This window comes from Eucyclogobius newberryi, unplaced genomic scaffold (assembly GCF_026437365.1).
Source record: "Eucyclogobius newberryi isolate DKJ021-1_F unplaced genomic scaffold, fEucNew1.0.hap1 SCAF_4, whole genome shotgun sequence".
Classification (NCBI taxonomy): Eukaryota; Metazoa; Chordata; class Actinopteri; order Gobiiformes; family Gobiidae; genus Eucyclogobius; species Eucyclogobius newberryi.
The window spans coordinates 8,707,093-8,725,544 of NW_027316056.1; the positions used below are offsets into that span (position 1 = coordinate 8,707,093).

At 40.9% G+C, this 18,452-nt stretch overlaps 1 protein-coding gene across 2 annotated transcripts; it reads left to right on the forward strand.

The window, feature by feature from the left end:
- Window positions 1–9,645: 9,645 nt before the first annotated feature.
- ptp4a1 (protein tyrosine phosphatase 4A1) lies at window positions 9,646–17,365 on the forward strand. 2 transcript variants are annotated; one of them, XM_072462444.1, is made up of 5 exons: window positions 9,646–9,927; window positions 11,207–11,299; window positions 12,511–12,641; window positions 13,905–13,979; window positions 14,966–17,365. In XM_072462444.1, exons 1-5 carry the CDS (start codon window positions 9,823–9,825, stop codon window positions 15,081–15,083), a joined length of 522 nt encoding a protein of 173 aa, XP_072318545.1. In that variant the 5' UTR covers window positions 9,646–9,822; the 3' UTR covers window positions 15,084–17,365. The 2 variants fall into 2 exon arrangements, with proteins under 2 accessions (XP_072318545.1, XP_072318546.1); XM_072462445.1 differs by having other exon boundaries at window positions 9,671–9,927; window positions 14,970–17,365.
- The last annotated feature ends 1,087 nt before the right edge of the window (window positions 17,366–18,452 follow it).

An 18,452-nucleotide genomic window follows, 5' to 3' on the forward strand; every position in this document is an offset into this window, starting at 1 on the left:
ACAACAATAACAGCAGGACTTTTGTTTGCCTCAGAATGCAGCATCAGCAGAATTCACAAGCTTCTGGAAACAACTGCAGCCATTAGTGATCAAGCAACAGATGCTTTATATAAATGAGGTTCTTTGTACTTTGGCTGCAACTAACGATTATTTATATTGTAGATCGAGACTTTTTAATACATTATTAACCACACAAAGTTTGACTTGTGGTGACTGAAGGCTTCAAGATAAAGAATATATACATATAAAGTGTATTACTGTAATAAAGATTACAATCTTTTTTGACATTTTCATTTGACAGTGATGCTGTCTTTGTCATATATACATTTATATTTGTTTGTTTTGGTCAATTTGGGGCAGATCGGGCATGATGGACAGTATCATGTCTGAGAGGACCTTTGATGTTCTTCAGACTTGTTCTTTATGCAGCTGGAGGACCTTGGATGTTCTTCAGACTTGTTCTTTATGCAGCTAGAGGACCTTTGATGTTCTTCAGACTTGTTCTTTATGAAGCTAGAGGACCTTTGGTGTTCTTCAGACTTGTTCTTTATGAAGCTAGAGGACCTTTGGTGTTCTTCAGACTTGTTCTTTATGAAGCTAGAGGACCTTGGATGTTCTTCAGACTTGTTCTTTATGCAGCTAGAGGACCTTTGGTGTTCTACAGACTTGTTCTTTATGCAGCTAGAGGACCTTGGATGTTCTTCAGACTTGTTCTTTATGAAGCTAGAGGACCTTTGGTGTTCTACAGACTTGTTCTTTATGCAGCTAGAGGACCTTGGATGTTCTTCAGACTTGTTCTTTATGAAGCTAGAGGACCTTTGGTGTTCTTCAGACTTGTTCTTTATGAAGCTAGAGGACCTTTGGTGTTCTTCAGACTTGTTCTTTATGAAGCTAGAGGACCTTGGATGTTCTTCAGACTTGTTCTTTATGCAGCTAGAGGACCTTGGATGTTCTTCAGACTTGTTCTTTATGAAGCTAGAGGACCTTGGATATTCTTCAGACTTGTTCTTTATGCAGCTAGAGGACCTTTGGTGTTCTACAGACTTGTTCTTTATGCAGCTAGAGGACCTTGGATGTTCTTCAGACTTGTTCTTTATGAAGCTAGAGGACCTTTGGTGTTCTTCAGACTTGTTCTTTATGCAGCTAGAGGACCTTGGATGTTCTTCAGACTTGTTCTTTATGCAGCTAGAGGACCTTGGATATTCTTCAGACTTGTTCTTTATGCAGCTAGAGGACCTTGGATGTTCTTCAGACTTGTTCTTTTTTGCAGCTAGAGGACCTTTGGTGTTCTTCAGACTTGTTCTTTATGCAGCTAGAGGACCTTTGGTGTTCTTCAGACTTGTTCTTTATGCAGCTAGAGGACCTTTGGTGTTCTTCAGACTTGTTCTTTATGCAGCTAGAGGACCTTTGGTGTTCTTCAGACTTGTTCTTTATGCAGCTAGAGGACCTTTGGTGTTCTTCAGACTTGTTCTTTATGCAGCTAGAGGACCTTGGATGTTCTTCAGACTTGTTCTTTATGAAGCTAGAGGACCTTGGATGTTCTTCAGACTTGTTCTTTATGAAGCTAGAGGACCTTTGGTGTTCTTCAGACTTGTTCTTTATGCAGCTAGAGGACCTTTGGTGTTCTTCAGACTTGTTCTTTATGCAGCTAGAGGACCTTTGGTGTTCTTCAGACTTGTTCTTTTTTGCAGCTGGAGGACCTTGGATGTTCTTAGGACTTATTTCCATTGCATTTGGAGCTAGCATCTTGTTTTCTGCAGGCCATAGCTTTTCAATATTTTCAATGTGGAGTCCAGCAATTAAAGAGATTTGACCCATAAACCAGGTCAACAAATCTGCAGCCGGATTCGACCACATTCTGACCCGTGATGCCGTGAACACACCTTTGAGCTCAAATAAAGAACCTAAAAAACCACATAGAGTTTCTGGTGATTGCTATTTATAGCCGGTTAAATGGGACAAAAAACAATTAACATTTTCTTACAGGGACAAAAATGTGGAACTTGTAACCACACTTTTCATCTCACCTCTAAAATAATTATTAAAAAATATAGCCGCAAGCGGCAATGATTGGCCTCCGCCACCACGCGATATAAGAGGAGGGGCTAACGTGCCCCAATCTTCCTCCTTTTATTACACCTACTGACCGCAGCACTTAGAACAAAAACATATATGACTTTTGATGGCTCACAACTGAGTTGGTTGGTCGGGCTAATGCCCCAGGAGGAGTTCATTAAAGCATTAAAGCATCACGTGTAAACATGTTCAGATTTGAAATAACATGGGAGGTTTCCTTCATCATATATATATATATATATATATATATATATATATATATATATATATATATATATATATATATATATATATATATATATATATATGACCTGGGTCTCATTGACTTTTTTGATCCGATGCCAAAATGTTTTTTTCCTCTTTTAACTTTCAGCTTGAAACAGCTGCAACAACAATAATCTGCAATGTTGTATTTTTTTATTTAATCAACTAGATTTTAAATATTTTGTTGTGAGTACTCAAATGAAACATGTTGTTTAATGAACTTCGCTTTTGGGACTGATTGGTCAGAGATATTGTGTCTAATATTGATTTAAAGTATCGTTGTTATTTATATAGGCCGTAACAATGGTTACGGTTGTTATAACAATCGTTGTGACATCAGGATTATGTGTCATAAAAGCTTCCGGAACGTGAAAGGTTCTAAAACGACTTGAAGTCCTCGACGTAGAACTATTTTGGGTGGCGGTAATACTTGGATTCCAACCGCCATAAAACACCTAAGAAGAGAAGAAGAGTTGAGCGGACTCAACGTACGGTGAACGTACGGCATAAAACACCAAAGAAGAAGAAGAATAGGAAGAAGAGTTCAGTAGACTCCAACCGCCATAAAACACCAAAGAAGAAGAAGTTCAGTTGACTTCAGTCGTAAAAAGTCTGCTTGACTTGTCTTTTCTGCTTTTGTGAGACAGCAGAGTCTCAGAAATCAAGGGTCTTCACTGACCAATCAGGGTAAGAAGCTCTTTGGACACTGGGTTTATTGACCTTTCTGGTCATATCATAGTTTTTAAAAGGAATGCATGCAACAAATTTTGTGTCTCTATGACAAACTTGACGTCGGGATGTCTCCTATAAGTGCAATGTATAGACTTTTTAGGTGCTGCTGTTACGCACAAAAAATTGAATGAAACAACATTTTTAACAGATTCTTAATTTTGGGAAAAATTAATGTATTTTCTGGACTTTAAGTCGCACCGGAGTATAAGTCGCACCAGCCAAAAAATGCATAATAGAGAAGAAAAAACATGTGAGTTGCACTTTTGGGGGAAATTTGTTTGATCAAATCCAAGACCAAGATCAATTTAAAATAATAACATTAAAGAACAAGTGGTACTAGCTGTGCAAATTGGACGGACATGATACAGTCATAGTTTAAGTTTAAGTTCCCTTAAGACTCTGCTTCTCAAACATTTCACTTTACCACCTCAGAAAAATTGACCTTTCAAATACCACAATATGTCATTTCCAGATCTAGACCAGGGCTAACACAGATTTATTATGAGAAAACATGTGGAAGACAAAAATGTGGCTTAAATGGACTCTTAAATTCAGCAAATATTTGAACTGCAAAGAAATCAGCGTACCGCCTGAAGGAGCTCAGGTACCACAGTTTGAGAAACCCTTAAAAGCCTTAAAACACAAATCACATCTTTTAACGACCCAGAAAGGTATGACCCCTAAAAGTCAATGTTTTGTTGTTGCCAGGAGTGTGCCAATGCTGTCCTGTTCTCTATTCATCCGACTATTTTATATTCATGTGGCACCTGCAGTGAAAAGGTGTGGCATTCTCAAAAGAAGTGGTCCGAGGAACAGGGGCCTAAAGTATGTGCAGGACCTAAAGTATGTGCAGGACCTAAAGTATGTGCAGGACCTAAAGTATGTGCAAGACCTAAAGTATGTGCAGGACCTAAAGTATGTGCAGGATCTAAAGTATGTGCAGGACCCAAAGTATGTGCAGGATCTAAAGTATGTGCAGGACCTAAAGTATGTGCAGGATCTAAAGTATGTGCAAGACCTAAAGTATGTGCAGGACCTAAAGTATGTGCAGGACCTAAAGTATGTGCAAGACCCAAAGTATGTGCAGGATCTAAAGTATGTGCAGGACCTAAAGTATGTGCAGGATCTAAAGTATGTGCAGGACCTAAAGTATGTGCAGGACCTAAAGTATGTGCAAGACCCAAAGTATGTGCAAGACCTAAAGTATGTGCAGGATCTAAAGTATGTGCAGGACCTAAAGTATGTGCAAGACCTAAAGTATGTGCAGGATCTAAAGTATGTGCAAGACCCAAAGTATGTGCAAGACCTAAAGTATGTGCAGGATCTAAAGTATGTGCAAGACCTAAAGTATGTGCAGGATCTAAAGTATGTGCAAGACCTAAAGTATGTGCAGGATCTAAAGTATGTGCAAGACCCAAAGTATGTGCAAGACCTAAAGTATGTGCAAGACCCAAAGTATGTGCAAGACCTAAAGTATGTGCAGGATCTAAAGTATGTGCAGGACCTAAAGTATGTGCAGGACCCAAAGTATGTGCAAGACCTAAAGTATGTGCAAGACCCAAAGTATGTGCAAGACCTAAAGTATGTGCAGGATCTAAAGTATGTGCAGGACCTAAAGTATGTGCAGGACCTAAAGTATGTGCAGGATCTAAAGTATGTGCAGGATCTAAAGTATGTGCAGGACCTAAAGTATGTGCAAGCCCTAAAGGGACAGATGGCCACTCTAGTTCTATATTATTTTCAGATCTCTTTAGCCCTTTATGGTCTACTCGGTGGTTGATGCCAGAGGCTTTGTGGCTCTCGCTTCACATTCACGTGCCAGTGGAGGGATTATCTCTGGAGATGAGCAGCACGTGGAGTGCGTGGAGCGCGTGGAGTGCGTGTCCGGTGCAGGCGCGGGTGGGGGAGACGCAGGCGGAGACGCAGGGGGAGACCAGCTGACCTCAGCCTTCACAGGAGATGTGCCTGGACAGAGCTCCTCGTGTCGGACCAGAGAAAGTCAGATTGGACAAGAGAAAAAACTATATCCCAGTGTGATTTCAAAATAAGAATGGAATGTTCAGTTTGAAGGCTTAGGAGTGTTTTGGTTCAAAGAAATGTACTTTAATTATGAATAAATGATGGCTAATTGTAAACCTAAAATTGGGAGTGGGTTTACACCCACAACCCTAGGGTTGCTAGTTTGATCCCAGCTGAGAGTTGTATCCTTGAGCAGGCGTTTTCACACCCTGAAGGAGGCTTGAGGAAGCCGACACACATAGCTGTGTTTTTAATGTGCCATGAAAGGCCTTTGGAAGGCTTTTTAAATTTTTCTAATACAAAAAAGTGCCTGATATTCATCTTTTTGAAACTAAATGTACAATATGCACTTACCCATGCTCACTCTTGATGATGTGAATTACTTGCTCCATATCTCTGCTATGATGATTAAGATAAAATATAATTTGCCTTTAATGTAAAAGATAAATATAAATTTTTGATAACTATACACTGAAAAACTAAACTCTAGATCAGTGGTCCTCGCTTTTTTGTTCGCGACCGATAAAAACAACGGTCGGTTGCATTCATGACCCCCAAACATAAAAAGTAGGCTACCCCCAAATATTTTATCTTATTTGCAAGCAGCAGACCTAGATACAAAATGTTGGTCGGCAAAGAAATAATTATCTACATTTACCACTGCATTTCATTTGAAGGGTGTCAAGCCTTGTTTAAGACTATTGTACAATGTTAAATTTTTACCACATACCATCAATGGACCCCCTCAAATCCTTTCACAACCCCAAGAGTGAAAACCACTGCTCTATATTATACTATACTGTGTATAATGTGTGTGTGTGTGTGTGTGTATATATATATATATATATATATATATATATATATATATATAATGAAGGAATACCAAATATTAACTTTACTTATTGTATTAATACTGTATTTTGATATAAGTTAAAGTTATATATATATATATATATATATATATATATATATATATATATATATATATATATATATATATACTGTGACATATTGTCAATAATCCCTCGTGTAATATTTTCTGTCCATATAACAGAGAGTGTCATTATTATTATTATTATTTAGAGTTATTTCTAAGTGATCTGTTTTCATTATATTTCTCCTACTTTAGATTATAAGAGTTATTTTTAAGTTATCTGTTTTTATTATATTTCTCCTCATCTGTGTTGCACCAGTGGAATTTCCCCATCGTGGGACAAATAAAGATGATCTTATCTGATACTCTAATGACATCAGCAGTACTCTTTGTTATCCCGTCCTCACTAACACGTCAGGGACAGAGCCTGGGAGAGAGGGACAGGCGGGCCCCCCAAACTGCAAGAACATTGGGCTCAATCACAAACGCTTTGTGTATTTTGCAGAGTCTTATTTTGAAGCCCGTACACCCGTGCGCATTCCCGTTTCCGGCCCGCTTGACTCTTCGGATTCTCCGGAAAAAGCCGAGCCCAGGAGACTTCGGCTCCGCTCGGACACACAGCACCCGGCTGTATGGTGGAGAACACGTCTATATTTTTACCTTTTTCTGGGAACCGGCTGTATGATTAAGCTACAATCTTCAATGAGTAAGCACATCCCAGTAAGTACACGGCCTTCCGCTCTGCATTTACACACTTTAATCTGAAACGTGTGCAATCTGCGCTTTTATCCCACGGTTTAGCAGCAGCGGCAGCAGCAGCTGGCCGCTCCGGCGGAGACGAGACGGTGGCCTGCAAGTTTCTTTTGTCGTAAAAAACAATAGATTTCGCGAAAGGCCCGCGCGTGACATTGACCCACGGCGTCGCGGGCGGACGCGCGGTTCGCGGCGGTGACATTTGCGTCGTGTTCCGTGCGTCGAACCGTCGGGTAATGTTGTTTTGGCGTCGCCCTGGACTACACCTTAAGGGCCTCTAGCGCTGCGTGATGGCGCCCACGGTCCGCGCACACAAAGCCCCGCACTCCGCCGCTCTCCTGCGCCTTCAACCGACACATTTACACAGAAACCCCCCCGAAAAATAAACGACACCCCAAAAAAACGCGTTCCGTCCACGATGCCCCACTTTTGGCACGTTTCTGCCGTTTGCGTTTGGCGTCGTGCGCATTATTATTGCACCGTTTGCGGCTTGATACCGGTTTGTCCGTCTCCCACTTTATCCAAATTGTCTTTTTTTACGCACACATTGCTTTTTATGTTGCATTTCAAAAGATAACGAATGATTGTACATGTCAAGCTTCGTGTAATTAGCCTCCCCCCCCCCCTTTTTAACCTCTTAATCAACTTAAACGCGTTGTGGGCTGTTTCCCATGTTGTTGACTGTCACTGTGGTCGTGTCAGGGGCCAGTTCCTAAGCAGATTCATGAGCTTGTGTAATGGCTGCTTTCTTTATCTCATCAAACGTCAATTACACGACTGGGGGCTGGAGGGAAATCGGACTTGGCGGAAAGCGCAGTTCCCCGGTATCAGATGTGGGAGCACAAAATGGCAGAGAGTGAGCGAGAGAGAGAAACGGTTTAGTGAGTGCGAGTTTGAAGGTGCAGGAGCCTGGCTTGGGGCCTCTTTGCGCAGATAGTGGGGGCCTCTTTGCGCAGATGAATGTGACCTACATGTTACAAGTGACACATCCGCACGATCCAGGATCAGAAAGTCCATGTACAGTAACAGCAGGGCAGGAAGCAGGGAAAACTGGACAATAAATGCACAATAAATGGACAATAAATGAAGATTCAAGGCTCAAGCTGAATCATTTCCTGGGATGTTTCATTAATACTTCCATTTGCTTGGATTTTAAAACATGCCAAGACCTGTGTTGACATTTTTGAGCACAAATATCATGGCCAAAAAATTACAATTGACTATTAATATCCATAACATGTTTAGCGATTATTTTGATAATGTCGTTTTTAAATATAATGAATGCTTAAACGACCGTTATAGAAGCATATTTTGTTGCATGGCTGTCAAAAGTATTGGAAATCGGATGCTAATCGATACTAAAACTTTAATCAAAACTAGATACTCATTTGATCCCGTATCGATTCTTTACAATGACACTTCCTGAGTAGTTTTAGAATGATCTTGTTTGTCAGTCTATTGTTTAAAACCTTGATACAAATGTTGATCCCAGAATCCAGTTTATTCCTTAGTTTCGAAATTGAGTTGGAAGTTATGGAAGTTAAGTATCGTAATGAGTAGTTCTTTTTTCTTCTTCTGCCAATCTTGTGATAAAATGGCGATTTATATTTGCTGGCGATTTATCACGATTTAAATGCAACGCAAACAATTATTGTCAACGCTCTTTTGCGATGAATAACCTATAATATTGTTTATGGTCCCATCTCCATCCAAGGCCTAAATGTGGAGGACAGCGTTTGTAAATCACTCTATCCAAAGTTTTTCTTGGATACTACAATATATTGCTGTCAGGTGTCAATAAATCTTGTTATTGGCTAATGCAAGAATGAATATCGCAAATGCTAAATCTATCGCGATGATATGGAGCCGCACTCTGGATTAGCACCCGTTCAGAGCGGCGTCTGCGTCTGAGCGGCGTCTGAGCGGGTCTTGCTCAACGGCAGTCCTAGTTTTATGTGCAGATGTGTCTTAAGGGCCAACTCGAAGTCAGTGTTGGATAATACATGTGTTCGCTCATCCGGGAACTTGTGCAGCGGCAACCGAGTCCGCCATTTTGAAAGGGGCACAACAGCGCATCTACTACATACGAAATCCAGGAAATATGGGGCCAAAATGCCAAAAACCTGCTTAATCTGTCAGGACATCGCTCTGTTGACTGACCAAGAAATGAGAGCTTTGTCGTGTGCCTTAGTTTTGCCGTTATCGTCTAAAGAATCAAAGTATTCGTAGCTCATGATGTCGTAGAAAAGGATGCAGTCGTGTTGGTTTTTATATATCGCGTGCCCTTTTCAAAATTCCGCTACAGGGAAGTCCCGGCTGTACGACGTCACCGCGAACGCATGTATTGCACGTGTCGGATCAGTTCGTTGGCGTTTCTTTCCTGTCCCTTTTTCACATTCTTTAAAGTCGGGATATTGATCTAAAATGCTGCTGCTGCTGCTGCTGCTGCTGCTGCTGCTGCTGCTGCTGCTGCTGCTGCTGCTGCTGCTGCCGCTCGCTAACCCCCCGGTGTTCTCCCCTGTGTCCTGCAGCAGTTCTGTGGTGTTCTGGGTCACACATTTATGGAGTTTCTGAAGGGCAGTGGAGACTACTGCCAGGCACAGCACGTCGTAGATGCAGACGAGTGAACGGCCAAACTCGCCATCCAGCCGCCGCCACACTTGAGCCACAGGAGGGTACCCCGCGTCGCAGGCAGGACCGGCCCACCCTCCCCGAACCAGCGACAACTCTGTCTGGATGGGGTAACTCCAACCGCTGCACACTGCCCTCCACCTGGCCGCAATAAGGTGGAACCAGCCTTGTTTTTTCTTTATTTTCCCGTTTTATTTTCGTCCAGAAATCTTTTTTGGTTCTGATTGTCCGCCCTTTTTTCCCGGCTTCCAACTCTTCGATATCGCCCCGACTCTAACGCTACAGTCGCCGCCTTCGTCTACTCGTCCCCAATTGTTTTTGAAAGAAGCCTGGAGGATTTTGACCCATCTGTCGTTATCCTGTGGCATTCCCTCCACGTCTTAAAGTGTTTACATCCGCGCTTTTTCTGTTGTTGCTCCGTACGAGACATTTGGCTTTTGTTACATTTTCTAGTTTACTTTTCCGTTGTCAAAATGGCTCGTATGAACAGACCGGCCCCAGTGGAGATCACCTACAAAAACATGAGGTTCCTGATCACCCACAATCCCACCAACGCCACGCTGAACAAGTTCATTGAGGTGAGAGAACGCGCTGAGCGGCTGTGAGGAACTGCTGCAGGGTTTGCAATGGGTTGTGTTCAAATGCAGGTGTTTGCCACAGACTTGGAAGGATTTGAAGTTGAGGGAGACACAGTTTTTGGTCATTTTAACCCCCTAAACATAAAAGCCTTCACTTGGAAATGACAACATAATCCAATCTGCACCTTTTTAAAGATGTTTAGATTCTTTCATTGAATCACTTCCATCCATAGATCTCTCTGGGACGTTGTAACTAAAAGCCGTTTTCTCCAAATGCATACAACTAGGATCAAACAGAAGGATTTGTTTGTATCTAAATCCAAGCTTGATTTATCATTTTACGTCCTCCAAAAATAAGGTGAAATTTTACACCAATTTTCAGTAAAATAAGAAATCCAAAATCCCCTCTATAAATACTTGTCTAATCTAATACATCAACAAAATAATTTCAAATCATTCTAAACCTTGCTCTGTCCATTTTTCAGATTCATATGCACCAAATGTGTGCAATTTTTTTACACATAAAATTGCTTTATGCATGTTTTGAATTTATTTCAAGTTGATTTTCTTTTCTTTTTTTATTATTGTTGTTTGGTTAAAACAAAACAAAAAAAGCTCTCGACATCCAAGCACAGAATAAGAGAGACAGATTTGTTATTTGGCTTCTTGTGCCTGCCCTTCTCTCCAACTCTCACATTGATGGACATTTCTCTAAATTAAAATATTTTCCCCTTCATCTGCAGCGTCTCGCCTGAAGTCTCAAAGTGTAAATCTTGACTTGGGTTATGGAGCTTATCAAATTGGTTGTCTTTAGTTCCCTGTTGGCACGAATAGAGCAAAATATAGTGAGGACGAGGTTCAAATCCCTCCAGATATAATTTAAATCACAAGTGAACTGAACTTTGCATTTTAGCTTGAGAAACAATCTGAACTGCTGCAATGATTAACAAACTAATAATTATACTTGTGTTTTGCTAATGATAAATGTTCTGTACAGACTCTAAAACGCACCCAAAAAGACGTTTCTATAGCAAAGACGGTAGCCATTTATTTTTACATCAAAATATCAAAAATAAACTTTCTGATTTTCATCAATAATACACTTTTTTTTTTTTTTTAAATGTATTGAAAAAGTCTCAACGTTCAATAGTTTTACTAGTTGATTAATCTAAACAAATAATACAAAATAATTGCAGCCCTCCTTGACCTGTAGAGCCTGAACACAACCTGTGGAGTTATGAACATGTTTGTGAGTGTCATTGTTCTGCTTTAATGACAGGAGCTGAAGAAGTATGGAGTGACCACCGTGGTGAGGGTGTGCGAGGCCACGTATGATGCCACTCTGGTGGTGAAGGAGGGGATCCAGGTCCTGGTGAGTCACTACAGTCAAACTTACACAAGCACAACTGACTTGTTTACAAGAAGAAAGAGCTGGGCACCTGACTTGTATTCTTCCGTTTTCAGTTCAGCTAATAATAGTCTTGTATTTCTCGTCAACCCGACATTAAGAGCTGTAAACATCGCTGTGACTGAGCTTTGGTGGTTTGCCCCAGTTTCACTTCTGTCTGTGAAAAGCTGAAGGTGTCCCGCAGGCGGCCCCAAAGCTGTCCCCGTAGGCGGCCCCAAAGCTGTCCCCGTAGGCGGCCCCAAAGCTGTCCCCGTAGGCGGCCCCAAAGCTGTCCCCGTAGGCGGCCCGTAGCTGTCCCCAAAGCTGTCCCCGTAGGCGGCCCCAAAGCTGTCCCCGTAGGCGGCCCGTAGCTGTCCCCAAAGCTGTCCCCGTAGGCGGCCCCAAAGCTGTCCCCGTAGGCGGCCCCAAAGCTGTCCCCGTAGGCGGCCCCAAAGCTGTCCCCGTAGGCGGCCCCAAAGCTGTCCCCGTAGGCGGCCCCAAAGCTGTCCCCGTAGGCGGCCCCAAAGCTGTCCCCGTAGCCGTCCCCCGTAGCCGTCCCCCGTAGCCGTCCCCCGTAGCCGTCCCCCGTAGCCGTCCCCCGTAGCCGTCCCCCGTAGCCGTCCCCCGTAGCCGTCCCCCGTAGCCGGCCCCCGTAGCCGTCCCCGCAGCTTTACACTTGGCAGAAAAAGCATGCCTACGGAGATAAACTATGTGCCAAAGGAGAGTAAGAAAGTGGTCATAGATTCTTCCTCCTTTTGCAGTTGAAAAATCAGGAACTCCAGCTTTAAATTCCATTGGACAAATGTACAATCAAACTTGTGCTTGTGCAAAAAGTAGTTTTCCCGGAGCATGTTTTAGTTATCAGGCTAAATGTCCAACTCAAACTGTGGGTTGTGGATTTGTTTATTAAATATAGAGTAAATTCATCCCACATTTTGTAATATTTTGAGCTGGTCCATGTTTAGAACGTAGCAATAGTGTAGTCCTGTTTTACCCCTAATTTAGCCCGGTTTTAGACTTGTTCAGACGCGGCAGAGAAAAGCTTAGATGTCAGCGGTGCAGTTTGTCTCGGCCCCTCTCGCCTCGTCTTCACTAACATCGCTCTTTTCCTGCTGTGAGCTCAGCCTTTCGCTTCTTTGTTTGGGTTTCCGAGCGACCGCCTCTGACACCACTTCCTCTGCTCTGTGCTGCTCCAGGATTGGCCGTTCGACGATGGAGCGCCTCCGTCCAACCAGATCGTGGACGATTGGCTGAACCTGCTCAAGCTGAAGTTCAGGGAGGAGCCCGGCTGCTGCGTCGCTGTGCACTGTGTGGCAGGTCTGGGCAGGTGAGAAGAATACTTAATGTATATGAACCGATCTCTCTGTGAAAAGCTGGGAAGTGGCATAGCATGATTATGAACTGGGGCTGGGGGATGTGGTGATAAAGGTTGAATAGTTCTCTCATTCCTGTGACAATAAGGGCTGCAATCCACTGGAAAAAAGTCTTTGTTGACTATAGACCTCCTCGTGCATCGATAAGTTGTCTAAAAGGAACGTGGCCAAAGTCTTATAAACGGCACATTTATCTGTAAAAAGGTAGAATAATGTCATTAATTGCTCAAACTCCAGCAAACTCTCTCTCTCCATGCCATGTGGTTAATATGAATCTTTAATATAAATAAAAGAATCATTAATTCTAATAAAAATCTTGGTCGACCAATGAATCGACTGCTCACCTCCTTTTAGGAACAATATATAATTCCTGTGGAGATGTGGAGATGGCCATAATGTACTGCTGTACCACTTTGTTATAAATATTGTCTTCAAATGTTCCAAACAGAGCTGTCGTCCTTTAGCCGTTTACTCGATTGATGGTTTCTTAGTTGACCAAATCTTTAAGGCTGAAGTGAGTTCCCTGATGGACTGGAGGCAGGTGCAGTGTGTGAGCTGTGACTCCTTCATATGAACAGTCTCCTCCCTCTGTCCAGACTCCACAGCTTTCAGCTTCCACATTCTGAACAAAGGATCTGTCTTTCCCGCAATTGAATGGGATTTATTGTGTATTTATGATGAGATGTTGCCGTCCAACAGGAATGATTTTGTATGTGTCTGTTATGTTATCATTATTAAAGTTTTGATGACAAACCTGACAATTGCTGCACAACAAATCTACAACAAATTATTATTTTCTGAACGATACAAAAAAGCAGGAATTACCCCAAAGTGACAAAACAAGTGAAAAAACGATGATCTCAAGCGGTGGTAAATATCTGATTTGTGGACCTTTAGCCATCTAAACAACTAATCGATAGAGTGCTGCTCGTGGTGGAGTGCTCGGCACATATGCCTGTGGTTATGTGAAGCGAGTTTAATCTGCCTCACTTATGAGCATGAATTTTTGCATGAGATCCTTATGCCCCGCCTTCTTTTAGTTTTCAACCAGTGCGCTCTGAAAAATTGTCAAGTTTTTTAACCATATGGTCTGATTTGGTCATGTTTAAGGTGAAGCCATTTCAAGTTGCACAGGAGCATTAGTCAAGTGCAGCTCTAATTCTATTCATCTGCAGACTTTAGTATGTTTTTCTTACCTTGACATTTGCCTTTGGCAGAGCTCCTGTTCTGGTGGCACTCGCTTTGATCGAATGTGGGATGAAATACGAAGATGCTGTCCAGTTCATTCGACAGTAAGTTTATGCCTTTTCTTTCATTGTTTTGTTATGAGACAGACGCAGAAAGAGTGTTAAAATACTTTGGCCGTTAAACAAAGTACAAGACGACCAGTGCAAATGACCCAGTTTGAATGCTTTTGATGACTAGAGGAAGTTCACCTTGTACAAAACAAAGTGTCCACAGCACGATCTGGATCTACAGAAAAGTGAAGCCATGACTCATCACTGACTCATCACTGACTCACCGCTCTTACTCATGCAGCAAATCATTCATGTTGTTCATGTCATGCCTGATTACACTGCGTTTCAAATGCGGTGGTTGTGTTGGACAATTATTACCAATGTTTTTAGAATCCTCTCTAAATTGCTTTGTCTGTGGCCAAATATAACTTCCACAAACTACTTTACAGAGTTAGATTTGAACGGTCAGGCTGTAAACAAAGGCAATTGAGCTAACTCATTTTGATAACGGGTCTAAACTGGGGACTTAAACTGGGGTCTAAACCAGGCATGTCCAAACTACGGCCCGGGGCAACGACCAACCTAATATTAATGTTCCAAGTCTTAATAAAGGGGCGGAGGCTCATCAAAATAATGTGAAATGCTAAATTTCAAATGATAAATACAACATTGTCGGGTTGTTTGTGGCCCTCTGCTCCACATAAGTTTCAAAATGCTGCCCTCAATGAAAAAGGTTTGGACACCCCTGGACTTAACCAAAGAACTTAAACTGGGGTCCAAACCAAGGGACTAAAACTGGGCTAAAATAAAGAATTACAATGAGTAAATGCGTGCTATTATTCAAACTTATACGTTTCAAATGTAGAAAAATAAAGGTTGCTGCCAGTGCAACAAACTTTTTAAGATGAATAAAAATAAATGTGTCATTGTCATTTATTGTAGTCAAACAGTAATAATTTAGACCTTTATCCTCTGCTGCTCATATTTGATCCGTCACAGCTCGTAGTTTTGAAACGATCTCACTTGTTTGTCTCTTCCAGGAAGCGTCGAGGAGCCTTCAACAGTAAGCAGTTATTCTATCTGGAGAAATATCGTCCAAAGATGCGCCTGCGCTTCAAGGACTCCAACGGCCATCGCAACAACTGCTGCATCCAGTAAAAATAGCATATTCAGAAAATACAAAAAAAAAAACCGACAGCCAAAATTCGAGCCAACCAACTTATAACCATGAAAGTCCTGGCTAGCGCTTCACTGGCAGGCTTATATCTTTATTACATTGTGTTGAAGTACTTTTGTTTAGAAATTCCATGCGCAACTTTTTATCAATGATTCCTTCCTCCTCCAGGTATCAAAACGTGTCAAAATAGAGCGAACAGTCCCTAAGTGTGCCCATTAAAAGATGAGAAAAGGCAGCATGAATCAATGTAAGATGTTGGATTATACATATTTGAATTGGCCAGTCTGTTCCCTGTTCTTCAAAAATGGGTTGCGTTCACTTTCTTAGATTGTGTCAATGTAAAAGATGAAGTGTAGGACCCAATATTGATGTAATTAATACTAAAAGAAGTCGCCAAAATCCTCAATTTGTTCCTTCGCAATTGGACCTACAACTTTACTGTATACATTCTATGGCTTGATGCTTTTCTGTCTGCAATCACGTTTTAGTAATTTGAAGATCTCATGGGTTTAGTCTCCAAATCTACTATTATTGGACCTATTGGCCACATAAGATTATAACTAGGGCGGTTTTAATGTCCATCTGCAACGGTCAAATACAGTAGGGCGAGTATGGAATGATTCTTGTCATTCTCGAACTTTCGATTTACCCTGATACTAATCATTGATGTGTGCAGGGTTCAAAAATGATATGAGATTATGTTTGGATACGTGACAAATGATATGAAAGTGAAAAAGTTTAAGCAAATCAAGGTTTTCACACTCGTGCACAGGCCCGGCCGGCATGTCTCGAAGACGCGCACTTTTTAACCAAATGGGGAATACAGTTGCTGCTTTTTATGATTTTTTTTATTTGTCTGTAGTGTCTCATTTGACCATTTGCACCTCCAAAAGAATGACTTGAAACCAACATGAGTTTGAGAAGGAATACCAACGTCCTTGTGTGTAATAGTTCTGATATTTTCTCTCGGTGATGTAAAGTAGACATCTTAGAGCTTTTCAAAAATAAATTTCATTCAAAGATTTTGGCAATTAATACAAAACATTTTTTATTTTAATTTTTCAAAATGTTTCCCCATTTAACCCATACTCAATAAAGGAATATCTTATCTTATCTTATCTTATCTCTATGTAACAAATTAACATTAAACTACTGACTTGATACAGCAGTGTTGATATATAATCTGTTTTCAAAATGGTTTCACGATTAAGCCAAAAGTTTAAGATAGTTTATGGTTAATGAGATGAGAAAACCTTTTGTCGTGCAATGGGGAAATTAAATCAAGATTATAGTCTGCCAAGGATATCAAAATAAGAGACGGAAATAAAACCAAGGCCCTCCCGACGGGTTGAAGTTTAAAAGCCTTTATTTAAACCTGGCATATTATATGAGGAGCTCCACAACGTTATTTTAATTCAGGGAAAATTTTTAAATAGTTACATGAACTGCAGCAATGCATTATAATGGTAAGAATAATATGAATTGTAAATGCGCAACAAAATGGAATGGTCATGATATTGGGTTAAATTGTTTGTATTTTCAAAAATGTGTCGAGTAATATTGTGTCTACTGCCTTCATCTAAATTCTTGGCATTAAAATATATAAATATCTAGAATGTGAACACACCTTGTCTGGTATTGTCCCTTTTTAAATGAATTTGTGGTGACTGATTAGAAAGAGCTATGCCTTCCTTAGAATTCACATCCATAAATGCCTTACAATCGAAGTGCACCAACTGGCTGGCATTTAGAAAGGTGTTTGGTTTTTCTACTCAGAACAAAAACTAAAGAAAAAAAAAAAAGAAACAAATTGTTGCCTTCGTCTCGTGCAGGAAGTCTTAACAATTATGCCCTTTCAGTACAGTTTTTTACTATAAAATGCTTAAACGTTGCATATTTGTTGAGCGAAGTCTAGGAGCTGTTATTTTCCTATCGAACCCTTTTGTTTACCAAGTTACTGCCATGTCCAAAATGTGATTCTGTTTTTAGTTTTCCCCATTTATTTGCGTTCTTTATTCTTTTCTTTAGCTTCAAACTGGACTTCCAACGTCTGCTATATTTTGTATGCCTTTTTTATTTTTTTTTTGTCAGTAACTTAAAGACTTCGATACTTGATGATGATTTTATGTATTTGAAAATGTGTACTATTACTTTTAGTTTGGCTATTTATACTATCAATGGATGTGTGATTTAGTACCGTGAGCGACAAAACTTGTACCTTGTTCACCGACCTGTGAGAGTACATTAAAATGATACACCAAAATCCAAATGAGTGGGTTTTTTGTTTTCAAAATGGCACTGCAGTTATTTACATCATTATGATTACATACTGGGTGCACGGTGGCAAAGGCGGTTAGCGCTCTTGTCTCCCAAGAAGGAGATCGTGGGTTCGTTTCCCGGATCAGACCAACATCACATGATCTCTCTGGGTGGAGTCTGCATGTTCTCCCCGTGTTACCGTGGGTTCTCTCCGGGTTCTCCGGCTCCTCCCACCGTCCAAAGACAAGCATGTGTTAGGTAAAATTGGTGACTCTAAATTGGCCCGAATGAATGTGAGAGTGAACTGTCTGTGTCTCTGTGTTGGCCCTGTGACAAGTTGGCCACTGTCCAGGGTGTACCCCGCCTAAGGCCCGAAGTCACTGGGATAGGCTCCAGTCACCCGCGACCCCGAAAGGGAACAAGCGGTAGAAAATGGATGGATGGATGGATGGATGATGCTATCTTTATTATATTCATAGATACTGGGTTACATTTACTTCTACCACGCCTTTTAAATATATATTTTTTTTTTCTGATTTGTGTTTGGGAAGAAAACACAATTACATCAAATTCTAATTTAGATATCAGATGTGTTTCCCCAAATATAATGTATAAAAATATAATAGTATATCCCTCAGTGTTAGTTTTTAACAACGTTTGACTACTCGTAACTTGTTTTTCGATCCCACATTGCACACAGCAATACTGTGCAATAACAAGTGAATCACTGGTACATCACTGAAGTCACTTGACCTGCTATTATATGCTGCCTATAGACAGTTTAAACATTGTATATAATCATGTTGTAGTCTTTAAGTTTGCCTTACTTGCAAAGTGTCATTATTACATGTTACTATTGTTTGTGTAACACTGGAATATCCCATTTTTTTTTGGGACATTTTTGGATTGAAGTAATTTAATCACAATTTTAGATTTTGTTAATTGGACATCCCAATGTAATTATATTTAAATCAATGGTCAAACAAAGGTATTTTATTGCGATGATTGTCAGTGTTTATGACCATTTTTGTTTCAACTTTATTCATATGGCTCAGTTAAACTTCACCTGACCAAAGTGTTTCACATAAAAG